The sequence below is a fragment of the Lactuca saligna genome, chromosome 8 (assembly GCF_052625555.1).
Source record: "Lactuca saligna cultivar CGN05327 chromosome 8, ASM5262555v1, whole genome shotgun sequence".
In the NCBI taxonomy this organism is placed as follows: Eukaryota; Viridiplantae; Streptophyta; class Magnoliopsida; order Asterales; family Asteraceae; genus Lactuca; species Lactuca saligna.
The window spans coordinates 35,078,382-35,094,559 of NC_136424.1; the positions used below are offsets into that span (position 1 = coordinate 35,078,382).

The following is a 16,178-nucleotide window of genomic DNA, read 5'->3' on the forward strand; positions in this document are numbered from 1 at the left end:
AAACCTATCACTAAAACAAGACGACTTGTAAAAGTTTTTGCAATAATCTTATATATTACCCCTGTGAGATTAATAAGTTTAATCACCTTTGGATCATTCACATTCGGGATTTAGGTTATAAAAGAGGATTTGCATGATCTGCATCCTAGAGGGAGATAAACCCGCAGGCACCAAAATCACTCATAAAGGCAACAATATCGTCTTTTAAAATGTCCCAAAAGTGTTTGATGAAATACAAACCACATTCCCAAATAGATTGTTTATTCTCATCTTTCATAAAAGGTTTTTCAAGAAAAAGAACTTACTCATGGTTTAACGAACTTTTCAGCTAGTATCGAACGTTATTTTTTATCAACTAGTTTATAAGCTAGTAGCTAATTTTTAGCTGACAACTAGCTTTTCAGTTAGTACACCAAACATAACCCAAATATGGCTAAGAGCAGCTTAATGGTAACTAATTTAGAACTGGGAGAACACATATCAAGAAAGTGGATGCCTTCTTGCTGTTTAAAGCTTGTGGACATCAAGTGGGGCTTATAGCGTTCCATGGTTCGAACCATCATATTTTCTTTTGATATTAAACACCCAAGTGTTTTACTATCATTTGGTAGTGGAACAATTGGCATGTAATTTTTCATCCATGTCTTCTCGGTATTTGAAGGATTTTGCAGATTTAATGTAAGATTGGGTAGATAAATCTAGTGTATATGCTTTGGTATGTGGGATATAAACATGAGTATGAAATGAAACTTGAAAGAGCAACAATGACCATTTCATTTGCTAGAGAGTAGAGACATTGACGACAATCAAAGATGATAGTTATTGGGTCGTTTAAGCCATAAAACAAATGAAAGTTTAATGTTAAACAGCCTAATTGTCTTACACTCGATACTCATTTTTCCTTTTTTTGTATTGTATAATCATGTGAAACTCAAGATTCAAGAACCATTCAAAGAAATCCACTTCCTGCATTCGATTCAATCCAATTTTACTCCTTTCCAACAGCATCAGTAACCAAAGTCAAGGGCCTCTCATCCATCACTTCATCTATAATCCCAAACTCTTTTGCCTCTTCAGGAGTCATAAAACAATCCCTATCCATATTCTTCTGAATCACATCAACATTTTGTCCAGTATGCTTTGCATAAAGCCCATTCAAAGACTCCCAAACCCTAATAATCTGCTTCGTGTGAATGGTCATGTCTTTAGCCTGCCCGCTGTATCCACCGGAAGGTTGATGAATCATGATGGTGGCATTAGGAAGAGATCGCCTTTCACCCTTTGCACCAGCAGCCAACAGCAAAGAAGCCATTGATGCAGCTTGGCCTAAACATATTGTATTGATCGGAGATCGAATGTATTGCATTGTATCGTATATTGCAAGACCTAACACCATCAAATTCGCCATTTCCTAAATTAGTTTACAGAGAAAATGGTGATAAGACCTAATTTTTGCATAGGTGAAGAAGTAAAATTGAAAACCTACCTGCCGTGACGGCTCCGCCGGGGGAGTTGAGGTACATGTTGATGGGTTTAGAAGGGTTTTCGGATTCGAGGTAGAGAAGCTGAGCTACGACGACGTGTGATGTGTCATCGGAAATTGGGCCGTTGATACAGATAATCCTTTCTTTAAGGAGTCGAGAGAAGATGTCGTAGGCTCTCTCTCCTCGTGATGAATGCTCTATCACCATGGGGATTACACTGTACGACCGCCATTGATGATTTATTATACTCCGGCTTGCTACAGTTGCTCCTACCCCGTTCCAAAGCTTGTTCAAACTGCGAGTGATTGGGTTCTGCATTGGTTTGGTGCTATAGAAATAGATCGATGGAAGTTTTTGAGAAAATGGGAGTTTGTTGTAGGGCTTCAAAAATCGATTTGAGGTCAGACTACTTCTGGAATGAACCAGAACATTTTTTAGTTTGACTTATGGGATTAATTTTTGTAATGTTTTTGGATCAAAATATATGCTTCAATATAAAATATAAATTTTAATGAATTATATCATTGTCATTGTGGACTACGTTCTTGGATTACGACATCTTTGAAAGAATATCATCGTGTACGAAGGCCTATAGTATGCCTTAATTCTATGGTAAGTGCTTTATCTCATATTATTTCAAAGCATGAATATTTGAACTAAAGATTGCAGCTTTGAAAAATGACATGAACGTGAGCAACACCAAACTTCCTGATATCTTTAGTTCAAAACCTCTTAAGACATCAATTACATTTTACACAAACAAAGGCAGAATAAATAATACAGGTAGTAATAATAAATATATAATAATAGTACAAGTTTTTCAATAAAGAATAATAATAATAATAATATGTTTGAGATAAGTTAGGTAATCAAATAAAAACATATAAACACCATCCAATTCCAACCTTCTCTCCTCTCATCTCCATACACATCTAATATACAATTTTCTCTAATCTACTCTTGTACTTGTATTATACTTCTTCTCCCCAAAAAATTCATCAATCTTTCTCTTTCCTTCCTTTTTATTTCTAATTTTCTATTCCCTCTGTCCAAACCAACCAAATTAATATATATTTATATTTATATATATATATCCAAAAACCAAAACAAAACAACTCACTAATCAATCAATCAATCAATCAATCGCCGCCTTATTCTTCCTCCCACTAATCGGCTTCGGCAACCCATCAAAAATAGGCCTCGCAATGGCGGCCGTAGAAGCTTGAATGTCAGCCGTCAAATTCAACATGGAAGTGGGCCATATCGATGATGACGTGGACGTGGAGTTCCCATTACTTTGCATCTCATGAAAACTCGGTGAACTCGAAGACTTTTTGACTCCATTTGAAGCCTCCGTAATCACCGATTCCCCCATTTTTAAAGGAGGCATATTCGGTAAACCGTCGGCATCACCAGCGGTTCGACTGGCAGCCTTTGGCCGGAGCGCCAGGCCTTTGCCGCCTGCCGCCGCAAACGCACCGTTGGAATTGCTGGTGTCGGGTTTAAGCATCGTTTCCGGGGTTTGATTCTGGAGGTCGATTTCCGATCGCCGTCTTCTCATCCATCTATCGTACCATGTGTCAGAATCGGAATCGTGGATTCCGTTTGTGCCAGAAATGGCGTTTCCGTTTCCATTTCCGTTTCCGTTTCCGCCCTGCTCTGACATCCCGTTAGCTAAGCTTTTACATTTCCGGTGAAGTCCGAGCGGCGGGTGGGAATTTGGTCCGGTTTGATCGGTTGGTTTAAGACCGTAATAGTCTCGTAAGGCGTCCATTGATGGTGAAATGTTTCGTGGTGAAGAAGAAGAAGAAGATGATGATAATTTTAGGGATTTTATCGAATCCAACATATCAGAATGTCTTTGTCTTTGTCTTGGTGGTGTCATTTCCGAGTGTTTTGGCCTATAAAATAAAATCACCCATGTTAAAGATAATAACTAAAGTTTTCATTTTTATGTTTTAACCATTAAAAAAGATTTCAGGGTAATTATCGTCAGCTGAGTTTGGACACATATATGTTGTCATGTGTGAGTAAACGTAATTTAGAGACAAGATTGATGGTTAGAAAGTTAAAATGAGAAGTGAAGAGGAAATGACGTAATTACCCTTGTCCATTTGACATGATTGGAGAGGGCGGGTGTCTTCCGGGTAGGGGTATATGAAGAGTCTTGCGGGCAAACATTTGTAGGTCCGTTGTTAGGCCATTCATCTTTTTTATGTCAGCCACCTAACATACAAATATACAATGCAATGTTAAAAAAATACAGAAGATGATAAATAAAACTAATCTACAACACATAACCAGTTGAGCATATGTAGATTTGACACCATGTGCATCATAATGTATGCAAATTGACAAATGACAAGTACAATCCTTCACATGTAACTAAAAGTGGAAATATTTCAGCATACATCATATCCCAATTCCATTCATTTAATATCCTTTTGGTGTCATTTACATAAATACATAAAACTTCCCTTTGATTCACAAAATGAAATGACTTGAAAGACAAATTTGTCATGACTCCAAGTTTTTGAGAAGGCCCTTTGGTGTCCTTATATCAATCATTTAATGTAAGCTGGCAATGTAGACCAATAAAAACCTTATAATTCGAAATCTCAACAAGTTTGATCTTTCTAACAAACTATTTCTTTGTACAAAAGATTGGATTTTTTTTTTGTATCTAAATTCAAAAGCAGAACTGTTTAAAACATCTCTCTAGATTCATTATAAATTGTACTGTGGACAGTCTTATTTAGGGCAGGAAGCAATAGAATGTACTTGAGCAGTGTATTAAATTTGGCATCAATAATTCAGAACCGATCATAATGTACAATTTTTACAAGAGGGAATATGAAAAACCAAAATCTTTGTACTTTTGAATGAACGTTTATTAAGCAACAACATCCAAGTAAATATATCGAAAATTCGTAGAGTTGCTCAGTTTTGTGTTCTAGTTCCTTAACCAGATTCTTCCTACAGATTAATTTGAACTAGTTTTCTGTTTAAGGACAATCGCAAAATGGAATGTACCAGATTTCTGTAAAGAACATATAACGAGCTAAACATCAGAAACTCATTAGTATAAAAAGGTGAAGGAAGTTGTCACGACATGAAAAGACATAAAACCAATTTTTTTAGATTAATTTGTCGAATCAATTGGAGATTGTATTACCTCAACGCCATACTTAATTGCGACACCAGCGAGCGTATCGAATTTCGTGACGGTATGCTCGATATACCCAAAACCGCCGTCGCCGACACTCGAACCACCGACACCGGATGAAGTAGGAAGCGAAGATTGCATGAAAGGAGACGATGAATCATTAATTGGAAGCAACTTCGAAGGCGGCGGGGATTCCATCAATAAACCCCGATCTAATTGTTGATTCCAAAAATTAACCCCACACCCACTGTTTCGTCTCTGAATCCGCATAGTTCCCGATTAACACCATCCGTCCAAAGATTTAGAATCGGAAAACCGAACCCTAAAACATAAATCCTCCGCACATTGGTCGGAGAAACATATAGACGATGATCAATCAATTTCAACGAATAGGGAATGGATTGAAAACACCCAGAAAGAATTGATGAATCAATGAATAAAAAGGGAAAAAACAAATAATTTTTTTTTGTAGATCTGGTGAATTAATCCAAGATCTCGTGGCGTATTGAAATCGGCGTGTCCGAAAGCGTGTCTGAGAAAAAGTTATGGAAGGAGAGAGATGGGGGCAGGGGATGATGGTGATGACGCTCAAACAAACGCTGCGTTGCCTTCAATTGTGGCACGTTGGATTGGATGTTGCTCAAATTGTAAAATTGTAAAATTTTGGATAAAGTAAAACTTTGTGTTTGGTCAACAATACTTCTTTCTCCTCCTCTTTATATATACATAACTACTTTTTTTTGTTTATTTGTTTAAAAAATTACTTTGTTTGTAAATTTTTATTAATACATAAATGAACATTTTATATATATATATATATATATATATATATATATATATATATATATATATATATATATAATACACTGGTAAGTAATTATTCATATAACAAAGTCAATCAATTTTGTTTTTATTAGGATACAAGCTAAATACTTTTCAAAGGGTTTATTTTTTATATAACAACCAATCATTTAAAGTGTCTTCGTACTTATTTTTTTATACACATAATCTCACAACTTGATCTTAGTGTTACAACCATGTGAAAATATGACCTGGCCGACTAAAGGTTTATTGACTAGACATCCAAGGTGTTGGATTTCTTTTTAACGTAGTACTTTATTATTATTATTTATATTTATTATTATTATAACAATAACTAACCCCACCCCCTATTTTTCCTTCAATGTTTGTCTTCGGTTATTTTGAGTGGCAGATGTAAATCACACCATGGCCATTTTGTCGATCTAATAGGAAAAACAACCGACATACATTTAAGGCTATATGATGTTGGTGTGGTATTCCATGTACTCGCCATGCAGACCGCAGCTAACACCGTGTCGGGTCTACAGTTTAAGTGTGGTACTGTCGAGCTCGGCTAGAAACTATCGTGATTCATCATCTCTCTTCTCCTTCCTTCTTCCTTCTATTTTTGGTACACCACTCCTAGTATGTGATAACCAAGGTGGTAAAATGAGATGGTTTAGAGAAAGCGGAGGTGAAGAGTCTTTATCATGGTAGAACTATGGCATGACCCTTTTCACCCTAAGGTGGGAGAGAGTGGTGTCACAGAAACTACACTCCCTCATATGCCACGTAGACACCACATGTGCTCCAGTCAACTTTACCACAAGAGTGTGGTTCTTTGCCACACACTAGATGTGGTGTACCAAAAAATAAGAAAATAAAGGGGGAGAGAGAGAGAGAGAGAGAGGCAATTGAAGAAGGAAGAGTGCGGCTAGATATTACCGCGTGCGGCCAAAGCGCATCCCAAACCGCACGGTACAGGCGGTGTTCCTTGGCATCATCGTGGCAAAAGTGCAGTTTTTACCGCACATACTCCATTTAGTCTAATAACCACATCCTTGAGTTATAAGTTTGTGGTTTGAGTTATTAAATTCCATTTATTAGGGTTATGGTTCAGATATTTAATACACAAATTATTGTTAGTGCTCCATGTTAGTATGTTAACATTTAGGGTTTAGGCCTAATCCCCTTAGGGTTTAGGTTAGGCCGAGGGCCTTTTATGTATCAATATTTAAATAAGGTTTAACTCTCACTATTAATCAATTAATCTATTATCTTACATAGTATTAGAGCTCTAGGTTAAAACCTTATTATTGACCACAACCAACAGTTACCGCCCTCCATCTTCGACGACATTCTCTCAAAGTCGTCAAAGGTGCCTTCATTATGCTCTACATCTTCCCCTTTTTTATCTCCTAAATAATAAAACAGTCGTTGGTACCAAACCATAGCTCTTTCATTGGTTTCGAGTACTGACTCATTTGTTTATGCCTTGTACCACCCCATGTCCGATCATTTCTTATTTCAGGGTCGTGGCCTGAAAGTCGATTGCATAAAGGCTATGGGCCTTAAGGAGGTAAAGTTTAGTCCTCGTGGAAGGAGATAATGATGGTTAAGAGATTTAACCCTTGAATTGCATATTGGGCCGAAGGGTAGAAAGGGAAAAGTCATAGGTCGGGTTCTTGCATGAAATATTGATTTTTGTTTGAGAAGTTTTTAATCCAATATATATCGATAATATTGTAGGGTTCTTCGTTACCTTTCTGTGGATATAATGATCATTGAAAACGGAATTGGAACGAAGAAGTTATGATCGTTAGAAGTTAAAAATGTTTTGGGTTAAGTTGAATATGTTGGGCGTACAGCGTGTACACTGGGTGTACTAGGTAATGGCAGACTGCGAGCTTTAATCTGGTACGTTGGGCATACCAGAAGTATGTTAGGCGTACGCGACCATCACCCAAACCATAATTTGAGGGGTTTTAGCCCTATTTAAGCTCCTTACCTTCCCTAAACCCTTTCCATTTTCAGCCTCCATCCCTTCAACGCCCTCCCTTGAAAACATAACCCTAGTTTGAGCCTTGTGAGCTAAAGAAGTAGTTTTTGAGTGCTTTGGAGTATTCTTGGTGCATCTTGGAGAAGAAAGAGCTCATTATAGAAGTGTTAGTTGCATTGGAGCTTGTAGATCCAAACCTTGTTAATCTTGATATTTCTTCTGTAGGTATAAAGCTTGAATCTTGATGATGCATTTGTTAGATCTAACTAGTTTTGGGTGTTGTGAACTTTTGGTCACTTTAGTGCATAATGTTTAGATCTTGAAAGTTTGTGAGCATGTTATGGATAAAGTTGGAAACTTTATCCATCTAAACATCATTTTGATTCAGATCTACAGGTTAGAAACTTAGACTTAATGAATTAAGTAAGAAAGATGCACTTTTGGTCCCTTTGAAACTTAAAAGACTAGATCTTGATTGCTTGAACCATTCTAATGGATAAAGTTTGAAACTTTATCTATTATGGAGCTATTAGGAACCATAAAAATGTGATCTTGATCATTTCCATCCCTTTCATGTAAGAGTTAAGATGTCTTAATGTAACATCCCAAATTTCAGAAGTTTGAGTTAAGAGCTTAAAGTGTAGATTAAAGAAGGGACTCGACGGGTAGGTATACTTACTCGCCGAGTCGGAGCTGGATCCGGGTTATAGAATAAGTGACCGACTCGACGAGTCGGCGAGTCTGGTCTGGACGGGAAAAGCCTTAATCATAGGGTTTGCACCTTATTTAAAGGACCTTATGTCTTCTCGTCAGCCCCCCCCCCCCCTCTTGTCGGTCAAAAGCTTCTTTAAGCGATTCCAAACCCTAATTTGAGTAAGAGGAGGAGGAAAGTGAGCTTGGGGATTTTACAAGAGAAAGATTTGGAGACTTTATGGATCAATGAGTCATTCTCCATGATTTAGTCTTATGGATCTAGAGTGCGGTTGTAATTTATGAATCTTGATTGATTTTGGGGCCATTTCTTGTCATTTTGACCTAAGATGGGTTTAGGAAATGCTTGGGGTATGCATATCCATCAAGTAATTGTTTTTATTGGCCTTTGGAGTCCTTGATAGCTTCTGGAAGAAGTATGATTAAAGGATTAATGGATTAAGGACTTAAAAGTTGGATTTTTAGCCTCAGAATGTTCTCACGACGTGAGACACAAGGTCGCACGATGTGAGAAATGTTTGGTCCGGTTTATGGTTATCTGCTTGGGGATCATGACGTGAGAAAGGATTCTCACGATGTAAGGGCAGTCCCGTTGAATATTCCTTAGCTGAGTTGACTATGTCAAGTTGTGATGAGTTGGGATCTGATTGAGTGAGCTCTCACAACGTGATCAAGGCTGTTTACAACGTGAGATGTGGTTTTTGGGCATTTGGGCCTTGTTGGGCCCTAGTTTTCTATATGTGAGCCTTTTTGGTGCTTGGGCCCATTTGGAGCTTTGGGTTAGGGATCAATTATTAATTTGGTATTATTTGTTGGTGCTAGCATGTAGGAATTTCCGGATCAGTAGTCCGAGATTTTATATGAGATATTTGGTTGTTTAAGGTGAGTTTTCCTCATTGTGCTTTGGGTTCGAAGGCACCAAGGCCGGCCCATTAGATTGATATCATGGTTTATCGCATGTTTGTATGTTGTAGTGATCTGTTAGATATGTATCCTAGTATATAGGGTGATGTTATGCATAGTGATATGTAAGATCTGCCTGATTGTCTGTTGAGTGGTTATATGTTTAGTTGTGTATATGTCGTCGTGGTGTGGATGGGTTGAGACTGTACTACTTTGTGTTGTCAGTAAATAAACCCGGTAATGTTTATATCGATATATTGTTATGGCTTAATGGACTTATATGTGTTTTGGATATATATATATATATATATATATATATATATATATATATATATATATATATATATATATATATATATTGATATGTTGTGTATGGTTGGGTTGAGGCGGTCCTGCTATGTGCTGAAGACCAACAAACCCACGACGTCCAAGATAGACTACAAGCCTGAGGTGTGTAAGCCTCAGAGAATGTTCCAGATAGGCTGAAGGCTCGATGAGGCATAGCAGTCATGTTGAAGAGTCTATTTGTGAGCATACCAGATAGACTGTAGGCCGATGGGGCAATCTCGTCAGGCTAAAGGCTCTATTTGATTATTGATTGGTTATTTGTATGCTTTTCTATTAGATATGTGGGTCGACATGGTTTATGTGTGGTTGTGTTGAGGCGGTCCTGATTTGTGTTAAAGGTCAACAAACCCAAGGCGTCTCGGATAGAATGAAGGCCAATGGGGCATACCAGTTATCCCGAAGGTCCGGAGAACAGTTCAGATAGGCTGAAGTCCCGATAAGGAGTATCACTCATGCTGAAGGTGTTGTGATCGTACCAAACAGACTGTAGGCTGGTGGGGCGTTCCAATTAGACTGAAGGCTCTATAGGCGTACCACATAGACTGTAGGTCGGTGGTGTAACACCCCGAATTCAGAAGAACTAGAAAAGAAAGGAAAACCCCTCAAGTCAAGAGATCTACTTGTTAAGTCCAGAGGGATGACTCGACGAGTAGGGGCGAGTATTTGTCGCAAGATAAGTGACCTAATCGATAAGTAGGTAGACCGACTATGCGAGTTGGACAGGGTTTGGGAAACCCTAAATTCGGGCTTATGTACCCTATTTAAGCATCCTATTCTCCTCCCATCAGCCTCATTCTCAACTCCCATATCCAAAACCGTAGATCTCGAAACCCAAGTGCATCCTTGAGCTTGTGAGCTTGTTTTTGAGGGGTTGGTGTGTTCATGAATACTAGAATAAGAAGAAGAAACTTGAAGGCTCGAGGAAAGGAATGTAGATCTAGAAGTAGCTTCTCAATCTCATCATTTTCTTGTAATTAATTTTCTATCTTGATCATTAGTTCATTAGATCTCTTCATTTCCCTTTTATGGAATATTTGATCCAAGGTTGATAGCCTTTGGGATTTAGACGTCCTAAGAAAAGATCCTTTTAGATCCGAAGTCATTAAGGGTTGTGAAGGCATAAAGGTGCAAACTCTATGCCATTAGAGTCCCATTCACTCCCCAAGAATGCTACTATGGCCTTTTAAGCCCCTAAGGGCCATGCATGGAAGTAAAGTTCTAGGATTTACATGTTTATTAGGTGTCTAAGGCCTAGATCTTGGTCCTCCTATTTTGGTTTGGAGCAATAAGGAGTTTTGGACAAGGATTTATGTCTTAAGGGGGCTAGGGTTTTGGCTAAACCCATTAAAAATAATTAGGAGTGGGTAAAGTTGGAAACTTTACCCTTAAGAAGTCATTTCCAGCGTGAAAGAAACCTTACTTTGGAACTAGTTTCCACTAGTCGCCCTGTTACTGTGGCCCTAACGACCTCCCGATCCAACCGACCGGATCCAAACGTCGAATCCAAACATCAACAAATCCAAGACTAATATGATGGCTCCCAGGCTAATGGTAGCCCTTAACATACATGAACCCCAATGGTCCACTGCTTCACTGATCTCAGGACTGTGTTGATGATCCATCTGTCGCATTGCTGGCTCAACCCTGACTAAACTCTGGAATATTCAAAATCCAACCCGTGGATTTCCGCATGTTCGCTGCTGCACACGAACTGGTGGATACTACTGCTTCTCCTCTGCGTCCAAACAACCCGTTCATGCTGTCTACTAACCTGGCGAATGCTACGACTACACCCGTAGACCTACAACTCCCTAATACTGTCTGACTACTAGTGAACGCTACGTCTACCCCCGCAGGCTTACATCACTCTACTACTATCTGACTGCTAGTGAACGCTACGGCTACCCCCGCAGACTTACAACACTACTACTACTATCCGGCTGCTAGTGAATGCTACGGCTACCCCCGCGTACTTACAACACTACTACTACTATCTTACTGCTTACCAATCACTAATCCGAGGACTTCTTGACTATCCCTAGTTCTGCTAGCAATTCCTCATCCTGACTTCTCAAAATCAGTCCTCAATCATCAGATGCTACATCAACCTTGACATCTTATATCCTTGATGAAATTAACGTTCCGTCGAGGAATTCTTCGACTTGGTTCCCAACCCAACCGTCTACTAATCCAGAAACATGAAACTAACATTGGGAAGTTTCCAAACTTCCAACTCCGGAATTCACACAACCCTACATGCTGTCTCTACCACTGACTACTAACACAGAAACATCTCTTGCTAACCGTTCTCAAGATCCTTCTTTCCGACTCACACGAGTCCTACAGGCGACCCTTCAGCGGAATCCGAACCACATTCTCACCATTACCATTTACACGCACTGACCAATGGGGAGTTTCTCAAACTCCCAACCCTGAACTACTCAATCCAGCAAACGCTGAACTACTTCTTTTCCTTCTCAGAAATCACGTACTCGTTCTGGATTTGCGTGCTCTTACCCTTGTACACTCGTAGAATTCTCCCCCACTTCGATCCTGCTTACACCTCGATGCTCAGTAAAGAGAAATCCCAATCCTTACTACCATTCCAAAATCAATCCGTTGATGAATCCCAATCTTACCATAGCTAGGGATCTAACCTGTCCATTCTAAAACTTATACGGCTCCGAACTAGCGAGACATACCGAGTCCCTCCAAGGCATGCTACACTTACTGCACCCTAAGTAACCTTTTTCGATAAAACCCATCCCTTGACTACTAACCAAAAATCCAAGGTATGCAGATGGCATATAACTCGATCACAAACAGGTAATATGATACCCCAAAACATACGCTTATAAATATCGCTGCAGCAACATAACAATAATATCATGAATAATAACTGACAGGAAGGCAAAAGATACATACCTCCAACACCCGGCGCTGCCCGGACCCTAGCTGCAATCAACCGGTACAATCTGCTTCGAGCCGTGGGCGCCCTAGCCCGGCCCCGGCAACCGCTGGTGGTACTCGAAGACATAGACGCATGAGCTATCACCTGCTCTGCTGCATACACACCTGGACAGTGGGCCTTCTTGTGACCTCTCTGACTGTAATGGAAACATATCGGGTCAAGTCCCTAGGCGATGGTAGTAGTACAATCCCTGTTGAAATGACCCATTCGGCCGCATCTGAAGCAGCCCAAATCACCACCACTACCACTCCTGCACGCACCCAAGTGCGACCTACCACACTTCCCGCATCGACTATGGCTCTGATAGTACCTCGATCTCCAATCCGACCCTTTGGGCCTTTTGCCCGAACCTGAGGCTACCTATGTCCTATCTGTTTTCCTTTTCCTTTCCGACTCCCTGCCCGACTCTCGCTCCTGAGCTACCCTATCAAACCCATCCATCATCTGAACAACTATTGTCTGATCATGGAGCTTCGTAGTCAACCTATCAATAATCCTCACGACCATGTCGGGCAACTCCTCGCGAATGGCTCGCGAAACCTCCTCAACTATCCAATCATGCAGAGGTCTCTCTTGAAGACAGGGTGCCTTACTCACTCTTGACCCTTGATGGCAAAAGCTGGAAATGGGATCTCCCTGAACCTCATAAGAATCAGGCTCTAGACGAGCCCCAATCTGCCCTGAAACCACCCCGGTCCTAAAGGCCTCAAGATGACTGTCCATAAGTTCCATAATGGCCTCTTTAACTGAACCGAAAATCACTGGAGTCTGATCGATAATGTTGTGCATAATCTCTGCAGAAATGAAATCCTTCATCTAATCGTCAAGTTGCCCGGCTCCAGAGCCCGAGCCAGATCCCTCCCTGGTACCTGAACTGCTAACTGGTATCTCGCGCAAAGTCACCATGCTGAAAAAATATAACACACTACTGATCAATATACACACCGCTGCTGAGGGATCTCTCACACACTCTACTAGTTCCCTGGTTTTGTCTCGGCCCCTCTTAAATCGAGTACGGATCCTCTGCTTTCAGTAGTACGGGCCCATACTACCTTCCACATTTATCCGTACTTTCCTCAAGAGTTACCACAACTCCACCAAGTCACTCTACTACTACTGATCTTTGCTACTCTCATCCTAGGCTTGCCCTAGGGAAATCTCTGACTCCATTCAAACCAGTCCTCAGCTGCTGAAGGCCTCCTTGTAATACTAATTAGTCATCACCTGAATACCATCACATGTGATGAGGCTCAGATAATCCTTCGAGTAAAAGACTCGTCCCTACAACGGTTAGACTCAAACAAGAGCTGCGCAATAGGGCCAAATCCAACACTCTGAGATTATTCAACCCTGACCACATGTGATGTGATGTATTCACCTAATGGCTAACTCCTATCACTCAGAGTCCCACAAAGCACAAAGCAAGCAACATTCGGGTACGAAAACTACTCAAGCAAATCTATTCTCATAACGAGATACTGCACTAGCATACAATGCTAAGCTCATACTATCAGGCATAACCTAAACAGGCTATCCTACTATTGTCTACTCAATACTAGCATGCAAATCTTGTAAAGCTAAAACACATATAGCAGGCACATAAGGCATCCTCCTAGATCCTTAGTCCTATTCTAGCATACTGTTCTACTAAAACTAAAACTAACAATCATAACATAACTTGTATGGGTAATTTGGGAGTACTTACTTGAGCTCAACTGATTGCATGCACCACACCCTTTTCTCTTTTCAAAACTCTTTTCACTTTTTCTAAAACTCTTTTCTATATACTTTTTCTAAAATTGTTTTCTTTTCTCAAAATTCTTTTGTAACCATGATTTTTTCTTGAAAACTTTATACCACTTCCTTAGTTTGAGTTCAGACACTCCCGGAAGTGTGCCCAAATCCCTCAAACCAAGGCTCTGATACCAACTTGTAACATCCCAAATATCACGACTAAAATTTTCTTTTTAAGACATTACTAAAACCATATTCATAAAAACCGTATCATAATCATAACATAATTTCGTAGCATTAATTCGAAATACAAACTTATTATCAGAGTAAAACATCCCAGGCTATCTGACTATGGTGTGTGCACTGCAATCTCTCCGAGCTCCTCTTTTGAAGACTGAGTACCTGAAACCAAAAACTAAAACTGTAAGCACGAAGCTTAGTGAGCTCCCCCAAACTACCACATACCATACAATAATATATAAAGCACATATTGGGCCTTGCCCACTACATCGGACCGTGGTCCAGACTAACTGGGACCTTGCCCCCTGCATCAGACCGAAGTCCGGAAACTGACTGGGACCTTGTCCCCTGCATCGGACCAAAGTCCGGACTAACTGGGGCCTTGCCCCCTGCATCGGACCGAAGTTCGGAAACTGACTAAACATAACATAACATAACATAACATATCAACTAGCATGAACACATATACTGCATACTGCATCGGGCCGTAGCCCGGAACACATAACACATAACACATAAATCCTATCTGAGCCACGAAGGCATCAAACATACTAACTACTGCATCGGACTGAAGTCCGGAAACTACTGTTAACTGAACGGGCCGGCATTGTGGCCTTAGACTCGTTCCTACTGGAAGGAAACTCACCTGAACTGCTGAATTTTGTTGGTAACCCTCGGACTGCTAACCAACCACCGTCTGAAATGCTGCTCCTCTAACTCTCCGAGCTACCAATAACAAAGCGACACTTAGCTTGACAGTCCTCTAAAAGTCAACTAACTCAACTCTGATCAAAGTCAAAGTCCTGGCCAAAGTCAACCTTCCATGTTGACCCTACTCGCCGAGTCAGCCTACTGACTCACCGAGTTCACTGATTTCCGAGTTCTATCCTGTCCAACTCACTGAGTCCCCACTCAACTCACTAAACTGAGCCCTGACTCGAAGGGTTTGGGGTTTCTCGACTTGACTCGCCGAGTCCAAGGCAATCTTCAATAGACTCGCCGAGTTGTTCATCCAACTCGTCGAGTTAGCCTCCATCTTCATACTACTCGCCGAGTCCACTTAAAGGACTCGCCGAGTCCATTCAGTCCTTAATCCATGCAGTAGCTTTTCGAGCCAAACAGGGCTTCCAACTTATAGATCCATACTTCTAAGGCCTATCCCTCACGTACAGTGGCAAACTTTACGTGTAGATAAAGACATCTAGGCTTAAAACAATCCAAACTAGGGTTTAAGACAAAGAGACTTCACTATCAACCCAAGAACAGATGCTTTATGACTTTCTAGACCAAGATACACTCATATCTGAAGTAGCAACTTCAGATCTGGGCTTCTAACTCGAAATAATTCTTAAGCATGGCATAAAAGCTCCAAATCTCATAGCCAAGGTTGATCTATTAAACCAAAGAGGGAAGGTACCGATTTATTACCTTTAAATGCTCAGAAATGCTCCACCAACTCTGGATCCAAGGCCCCCTTCTTGCTCTACAATGACTATCCTCTCTCTCTCAAGCTCCAAAGAGCTTCACCAAGGGTTAGATCTGATGGGTTTTGGTCATAAGACATCCTATGTGCTCATACAAACCCTAATGCTTGGATCTAGGTTTCTCTATTGTACATGCTTTGAATCCAAGACTATAAACCCTAATTCTAGTATATGAAATCGATATTAACATATGAATGGGTTTAAGAACATACCTTGATTGTTATATAGTAGTAACAATCCTAATTCCACCTTGAATTGACTTTGGAATGCTTAGAGTCACAAGTGTCACTCCTCTAATGGCTTACAAACACCAAGAGCAAATGGAGAAGGTATAAAG

At 40.2% G+C, this 16,178-nt stretch overlaps 2 protein-coding genes across 2 annotated transcripts; both read right to left on the reverse strand.

Annotated features, from left to right (window-relative positions):
* Positions 1-739: 739 nt before the first annotated feature.
* On the reverse strand, positions 740-1,941 carry LOC145013197 (ATP-dependent Clp protease proteolytic subunit 2, mitochondrial-like). The gene is made up of 2 exons (XM_078972001.1): positions 1,487-1,941; positions 740-1,386 (listed from the first exon to the last, which is right to left on the reverse strand). Exons 1-2 carry the CDS (start codon positions 1,800-1,802, stop codon positions 989-991), a joined length of 714 nt encoding a protein of 237 aa, XP_078828127.1. The 5' UTR covers positions 1,803-1,941; the 3' UTR covers positions 740-988.
* A 359-nt stretch (positions 1,942-2,300) lies between these two features.
* Positions 2,301-5,288, reverse strand: LOC145010950 (uncharacterized). Its single transcript, XM_078969542.1, has 3 exons — positions 4,660-5,288; positions 3,589-3,710; positions 2,301-3,385 (listed from the first exon to the last, which is right to left on the reverse strand). Exons 1-3 carry the CDS (start codon positions 4,918-4,920, stop codon positions 2,620-2,622), a joined length of 1,149 nt encoding a protein of 382 aa, XP_078825668.1. The 5' UTR covers positions 4,921-5,288; the 3' UTR covers positions 2,301-2,619.
* Between the last annotated feature and the right edge of the window lie 10,890 nt (positions 5,289-16,178).

Bases quoted from the DNA above. Each gene is read 5' to 3' on its own strand.
- LOC145013197 (XM_078972001.1), bottom strand. From the start codon at position 1,802: ATGCAGAACCCAATCACTCGCAGTTTGAACAAGCTTTGGAACGGGGTA. The intron at 1,387-1,486 runs GTAGGTTTTCAA...TGATGGTGTTAG, and splicing joins CGGCGGAGCCGTCACGGCAG to GTCTTGCAATATACGATACA.
- LOC145010950 (XM_078969542.1), bottom strand. From the start codon at position 4,920: ATGCGGATTCAGAGACGAAACAGTGGGTGTGGGGTTAATTTTTGGAAT. The intron at 3,711-4,659 runs GTAATACAATCT...TTTGTATGTTAG, and splicing joins CAATTAAGTATGGCGTTGAG to GTGGCTGACATAAAAAAGAT. The intron at 3,386-3,588 runs GTAATTACGTCA...TTTATTTTATAG, and splicing joins ATCATGTCAAATGGACAAGG to GCCAAAACACTCGGAAATGA.